We start from the raw sequence: 7,542 nt of genomic DNA, 5'->3' as shown, positions 1-7,542 counted from the left end.
ATGTGCAAAAAAAGGATCTTTATCCAATGGCTTCTTAACCTGGGCAGTAAAAATTTTTTACTTTAGCCTTTTTGGAATTTTTTCCCCCCATTTCTGCTGTGAATGTCCTGGCGTATTTATATTCTGAGTATTTGCATTTGCGCAACAGGAATAACTTACATTAGAAATTCTGCACATTGAACCTCATTTATTAAGCATGAAATGCACTGTGAAAATGATTTTGACTCCCTGCCCTCATGTGTGAGTAATGAGACATCCTCGCTGTTGGAAGGCAATTTATACATTAGATGAAATGGTGTGATTAAAACATGTGGAGCAAATGTTACATTTAATCCACACATCAAATTATACCTGCCTAAATAAAAAAAGACTAGGCTAAAACATATCCAACCTGCTTCACAAGCAGACTCAAAGATTTACATATAAGTATAGATCCAGTTTTGGCTTTAGCATTTATTGTAAAGTGTTTTTGTAACTGCTATAAGTCAAACAAAGGTGATTAGAGTCATAAGCAAAAATGACATTAAATTTTTTTCTTGCCTCCATTTCCAACAAACATGCAGATCCACACATTTAAAAAAAGAGATCATTTTTATTTATACCTTTTAAAAATAAACTGTTAATAAAGAATACATCCTAACAAACTGCTAAAAGAAAAGAAAATTTTCCTCCACAATCAGACTCAATTCATACGTTTGTTAAAGATATTTGAAACAAGATACTTTACAGCTTCTTGGCCAGTGTAACCATGCAGTACTTGACAAATAACTATACCCCAAGGATTCAGCTGGGGTAATACTATGCCAGGTTCTTAAACCTGCTAAAGGAATTACAAGTACTTGGTGGGAAAATAACATCAAGCATTTCAATGAATAAGTTAAAGCAAAAGCTCATTATGTGAAATCCTGAAAGATGAGAAGCATTTACTGGACTGTTTGCTGGAGTGACATCATACCATCCAGTGAATGGCAAAACTGTTTGATCGAAACGCGTCTCACTTACAGCCCAACCGAAACATTCAAGCAAGAAAAATATGTTTTCCCTTCTTTCTTCTTTTAAATTTCTGTAATTCAGCAACAATTATCTCAGATTTCCTCCTTTATAACAACAGTGAGCTTTGGAGCTCCAGCTGTTGTTCTTTCACTGCTCTTCAAAGCTGAGTTGGCTTTCTATGAGGTGTCTACACTCTCTCACCAACGACCCAGCAGCTTCTTCCAGCAAGTTCAAATCCTTCTCCAGATTTCTGCCATCACGGTACTATGCACGTTGCTTTCCGAAGAGTCAGGTAGCCTGTAACAACATCAGTGGGGAGGAGACGGATGTAGGAAAACTCCTCGGAGGATGTGAAGCGCAGCTTTGTCTGAGGATCTGTGTAGTTTGCCTGAGCAAAGGGTGAAATCCGTTATTTAGTGTGTTTTATACAAGACCTGGTTAAAAGTGATGCTGTCTTTCTGCAACTGATTACTCACAGGGAGTCCAGAGATGTCTGAGTATTTCTTGGCTGGCTGCAGTGAGGGAGGAGCATCAATGTTGTAGTCTGTAAACAAAGAAAAGGTTAGAAAAATAATTACAGGCATGAAATGTAATATTAGTCTTAAATCATATGCAATATTGCACAGCTGACATGCAGTATGATGAAATAAACAGAATAATAATTAAGGTGAGGCATTTCTGTTGGAAAAATAACACCATTTTAACCTACTTTTTATTTTAAAAAGAATTCCATATCTAATTTGATATAATGCATCACTGTCACACTTGATTCAATGAAATAGGTGCATGCTTTAGAGTTATGAAAAAGCAGAAAATAAAAAGAACAGACACAAACTCACAGTTAGGATCATTGAGCTTCCAGGGTAACGTCCGCTCCAAAGCCAGAATCTGTTTCAGATTCTTCCAGGTCCTGTTCTTTTTGCCTGCTGCTGCTCCACCAATGCCAGAGTGCTGCCAATGTGAAGGATAAACAAAATACAGCAGGGAACAGAGTGAGAGGCAACAGCAGCAGATAAATGTAAACCCAAGTTGACACAGGCCCTCACCATAAATGTGTAGTCTTTGAAAGGGGGAGGCTTTGCAGTGGACTCTGTACTGGTTGACCCGCTGTCTATGGATCCCACTGCCTTCACCTCAGCCACCATCTCCACTGCTGTTACCTAAAAGAACATTATCAATTTCTCAGTTTTGATAGCAGTATTGCATATGAGAGACATAAAAGTCATATTGAGATGTCACAGTATTAAAACCATATTCAGGTGAAGTGGATAACCATGACCTGTTAACTCAAGGGTTTTTGGAGGTTAGTGTGAACAGACCTACCCAAATTAAATCAACAATAACTCTACAATTATCAGATCAGTCTGCCTAATCTTGGTCTCAATTGATAGCTAAGACCTCACAACAGATAATTCCAGTTTCAGAAACATTGTGAATGTTCATATGCCTGAGCAAATTGTGGTAAACCAAAGGAAAAAAAATGACATTTTTATCCTTGTCTAATTGGGTTTTTTGTTTTGTTTTGTTTGTTTGTTTGTTTTTTGTTAGTTTACACAGTGGAAAACATTATAATAGAAATTATTCTATGCATAACATGCCACTGTATGCCTTCAGCAATGCCTTGACTACAACTGTACCAAGTTACATGAGAATAGCACCAAGCTCTTAGATTTTATTAAGATTTTAGTGTGGACAGTACCAGGCAGACTCGATTTGGCCACTTGGATATCCAAACTGTGCCAAAGCGTGCCACATAGTTTTTTTTTTTGTTTGTTTTGTTTTTGTTTTGTTGTTGTTGTTTGTTTTGTTTTTTGTTTTACTCCTTGGAAGGGGATCTGACTACAAAATACTGCACAAACAATTCACGATTTTGCCCTGGCATTTAGCCACTATATCATTAGTTTCTACCACTGTGCTGTGTATAATCAATAAGTATAAAATCAGAGTCATATTTAGCATTAGCATCGCTGCTAGCTTCAGAACTGGCTATAACTACATCTCTGTGTTTCTCTGTGTTTTTTGGGGTCTCGCGGACATGCTGATCACTTTCAGTCTTCAAAACCCGCACTTCTAAATAAAAACATGCGGTTTTGCTGCACACGTTTTTGCTACTCAGACGCTTTCTGACAGCCCTTTTGTGTCTGCGCAGCACTGTGAATGACCGCTGTCAGTGATCAGCTGATTGGCTTTTCTGGCCCAAGTACCATCTCTCTTGTTGCGCTTGTTGATCGCTGAGCTGAGAAGGTGGAATCTAGTGGTTCATGGTTCACACTAACCCGTTTCTATTTACCTAAAAGTATTGTTTTTGGACACACTAGCAAAAGTAGGCACCATTTATCAGTCTCATGTCAATCAGACCCATGTCACTGAAGCTGAAGAATGAAAAATGTTGATAACAGCAGCCTATTTGAATTAAATAATGTTTGCCATTATTTCATATAACTATTCAGTATTAATGAAGTTTGTTAGTGAAACAGCTGTAAAATACTAGTTATTAGACAGCCATGCACACATCTATGGATCAGGTTCAGAACAACATAAAGAAGCAAGGGGATGTCTTCTCTAAATTATTGGTGCTGTGCAGATGTTGGAGACACAGGGCTGTTCATTTATGTGGTGAGAGAAATTATGAACACAAGATATAAATCAGAGCAGGACCTTCTCTAACACAGTAGCTGACAGATGGTGGGAAGGGTTTATTCTTCAGCTATGCAGGGGCTGGTCTACAAAAGTTCTGATTGGGGGCCAGGCAGGGGTGCTGACCAGGAAAAGGTTGTCACAAATGACATTTTATTAAATATTGAACTGATTATTACAACTAAAGTGATCATCAAATGTAAAAAAGTGAAAAAAGGTCAGTTAACATTACATTAAATGAGCACTAGTTTGCGCTTTCTGTTGATACAAAAGAGTAAAAACGGGCATATTTCAGGCATAGTCTCAAAGGGTGATTAATCATGATTAACTAATCTGTAAGCTGTGATTAATCTGATTACAAATTTTAGTTATTTGACAGCGCTAACACATACCTGACGAATGAAGTCTCACTCAAGTGTAGGTTATCGTTCGAAAGCACGAGAGATGTAGAATGTCAACATACTATATTTACACTCCCAAGACCTATGAGAAATCAACAAGAGAGCCGTGAATGGTAGTTGTTTATTTAGTGGCGATAAGAGTTTCTATTTGAGGAACATTGGAAAAAAAATACTCCTACATCACTAATATAACTTTTTGCACACATGAACTTGGACATACATCTGCTGGACCCGGTAATGGGTGCAGCAGCAGAAAGAGGTTGATTGGCATAATTCAAGGCTTGGGATAAAGGAGGCAGCTTCAAACCACCTCCTATGCTTCACAGCTGGTGACCTGTTCTGATAGATGACATGTTAATATGCTAGTGTGTATTTAACCAGTGAAGAAATGGTAGTAAGATAAACTATGAGAAGAAGGTAAGCCTGGGCCAGCTGCGAAGAACTGTGGTCTCTGTAAATGGGGCGGCTGCTCAACCAGTTGAGCTGTTATTTCCCATTTTATGTCTATTTATTTCTTTAAAACAATCTTCTATCCTCACTTACATAAATTAGTGTTATAAAAAATACTTTGTGGTTAAGTTTGTATTAGATTTCGTACAAAACTGTAATTAAGTTATAAGGGTATTAATGAGAGAAATTTTAGGAAAGTTCTTTTACAAAACTAAAGTTACTTTTCACAATAACACATTACTTTTTGGTGTAAGCGATCAAAACAGTAACTGAGTTACTTTCTGAATTAAGTAATTAATAAATGTAACTAGATACTTTCTTCAAACTATCAAGACATTTCTTGTAACACCTACCTAATTATTGTAGCTCACATACACTGCTTCATAGTTCAGCTTAAACAACACAGCGGTTTAGTTAAGGTCAGACAAATAATCACTACTATTTTTACAGCAACATTTTGGTGTGTTTAAGGCAGTTTGGGATTACCTGTGTTTGTGTTGTTGATGTTGCTGTCAACGGTCCTTTCTTCTTTTTGCTGCTGATAATCATGTTACTGATCCCGGAGGTCTGCTGAACACCAGAAACCGCCGGACTAATGGGACGTTTCTTCCCCCGGAGAGCAGCAACGCTGGCGGCTGGCGGCTGCGTCCTTACGGTTATAGGGATCTGAGATGCCATTGGAATTGATACGACTAGAAAAAAATCTTTTATAATTTTGTAAATTCAGCTTTGTGATAAGAATTTGTCATTAGCTTACTGCCATCCTGATTCTAAACAGCTTCTGACCCGGATGTAGAGTAGATTCACTTCCGGTAAAATACACCGTAAATTTTTTTAATTAATTTTAATGAACATATGTACAGATGATAACAAAGGTACATATTCTTTACAGTTGTCTGTTGAAATAAAAAGTACAACATTTACAGTTTACAACATTGTAAAGATATGTAGCACACAAGTAGCTTCTGTCCTGTCTTAAACAAACATAAAAGAAAAAAAAATACAAAAAAAAAAAAATCATAGGTAGGCATTCAAAAATATACATAGAGGATATGGAAAGCATTTAGCTTAAACAAGATTTTCCAGGTGTGAGAACATGCTGACTTATTCCCCATTAACTTCAACGACCTAAATTAAATTTCTTTGTTGCAAAAAAAAATAAAGCACCAAATTTAACAGCAGTTACTGTCAAAAACGGCCAGACAATCTCCCTGGAATGTAACCAGCTTCACATGTCCTTCATCTTGACAAAATTACAAATAAAAAATAAATTATCCAGATCTTCAGAATCCCCATCAAAAAATACAGTCATTAACATATCCTTTAAATTCCAGTTTGATATATTCATTATTTAAATAAACCTCATTAAGAGCTTTAAACTGTAACTCTAACTTTGGGGGACCAAAGATGTAATATATAAATATTTTTTTTATTTTATTAATTAGCTAAAATCTAAATTTATTTGTAAAACTTTTTTTTTAGCAGAAAATGTAATATATTGTATGTGGAACATTCTCAGTTCATGTATAATCTTTGGTTATAATCAGGCATAATCTTAAAAAACATCTATTCTTCCCATATTTTGAAATATTAAATAGGTTATGATAAACCAGAACGACTTCTGTTGTTCAGAATGGATTTTAACCACTTAAGTTTTATACCTTGTGAAATTAATTTAAACTTTTTATATGCTGTTACGGACGCCACTTATTGCTGCCACCTGTGGCTCCTCTGGTATGCAAACCCCAGCTCAGGATCCAAGTGTCTGAGTGGCTGAACCCGACACACCTCCGTCTCCTCCACTCGGATTGGTCAAGCCCCGACCAATCACGCCGCACCCTGCACGCCACCCGGACATAAAGGACAGCAGTTGGGATCATTTCAAGGGGAGAAGTAGATTTCCTCGGACGGTTTTTCCTCCTCTCAGCTCGGTGGCCTAATGATGGTTTAGTGTCTGCGTGTGTATGCCCTCTGTGGTATAGTGGTGGAAAATTGTTGTGTAGATTAGTGTGTGATTTCGGCAGGGTTAATTCTTACTGTGGGCTCCGTGTGGTTGTAATTAAATTGTGCTCAGCCCTTGTGGCTGCTCTTTAAGTTCCCCTTTGTTCTAATTGTTGGGTATTTTGTGTTATTAGTTAAGGTTAGCATGTGTTGGGCTAGGATAGGATCAATTATATCGGGTTCAGATTACCCATTTTTAGTTTATTGGAACTGCTGCATTTTATTTAAAGAAACTGTGAACTGTAAATAAGACGCTGGTTTAAGTCCTCGTTGTTCCTTTTGTTTTGCTTGGAGGGCTTCCTGTTGTTCTAATTGTTTGGGGTTTTATTTCTTTCAGCATTTCCGCTAATCCCAACACTGGTTTGAGGGTGCCACCTGTTGCATTTTCGTTTCCTTTCACAACAATAAATCTTTAATCCACCCGTTTGTTGCGCCCTTCTTTCCCCTAGACGGGGTCGTAACATATGCATTTATTTATAAAAAATCATTATAAATCTGGATTTTACTTTATTACTATTTAATTTCTATAGAAAACATATTTAAAAGATTTATGTAAATGTAGCAAATCTAGAGTACTTGAAACTTTTTTTATTTTGCCTTTAGTGATTTGGGTAAAAGACTGGTTTATTTATCATTTAATGTATATTTAACACTGTGTTTTACTAGAATAAACTCTCGTCTATAAACACACTATGCAGCGTGTAGGGGAGATGGTGGAAAAGGACGCCGCCATATATCAACTTTATTCTGGAAGTCTGGTTGACCTCGACTGCAGAAACTGGATTTCTTCAGCAAAGACAACGACCGCTTCAGCCTGTTGCTGGGATACGACTGACGCGTCCGCCATATTGGTCATGGCAAGAACGGCTATTGTATTAAAACAGAATTAAATTAGCATTTATAAATTTTGCAACTGATTGGGTTATTTATATTCAAATTTATGAATTTTGAAAGTGTAAAGTAGATTAATTGTTCAGTCATCACTGACAGATACTCAAGAGTATTTGTTGGGTTTAGGGTAAATTAAAAAAATATTAGATGACAAAAAGGCAAAACCAGG

The 7,542-nt window shown here is 36.8% G+C and overlaps 1 protein-coding gene across 1 annotated transcript; it reads right to left on the bottom strand.

Moving 5' to 3' along the window:
* Window positions 1-578: 578 nt before the first annotated feature.
* On the bottom strand, window positions 579-5,271 carry ino80c (INO80 complex subunit C). The gene is made up of 5 exons (XM_041989260.1): window positions 4,968-5,271; window positions 2,040-2,153; window positions 1,833-1,944; window positions 1,470-1,537; window positions 579-1,381 (listed from the first exon to the last, which is right to left on the bottom strand). Exons 1-5 carry the CDS (start codon window positions 5,157-5,159, stop codon window positions 1,250-1,252), a joined length of 618 nt encoding a protein of 205 aa, XP_041845194.1. The 5' UTR covers window positions 5,160-5,271; the 3' UTR covers window positions 579-1,249.
* Between the last annotated feature and the right edge of the window lie 2,271 nt (window positions 5,272-7,542).

The sequence above is a fragment of the Melanotaenia boesemani genome, chromosome 6, assembly GCF_017639745.1.
Source record: "Melanotaenia boesemani isolate fMelBoe1 chromosome 6, fMelBoe1.pri, whole genome shotgun sequence".
Lineage (NCBI taxonomy): Eukaryota > Metazoa > Chordata > Actinopteri > Atheriniformes > Melanotaeniidae > Melanotaenia > Melanotaenia boesemani.
The sequence above is the reverse complement of the archived record's forward strand: the minus strand, read 5'-3'. Positions and strand labels throughout refer to the sequence as shown.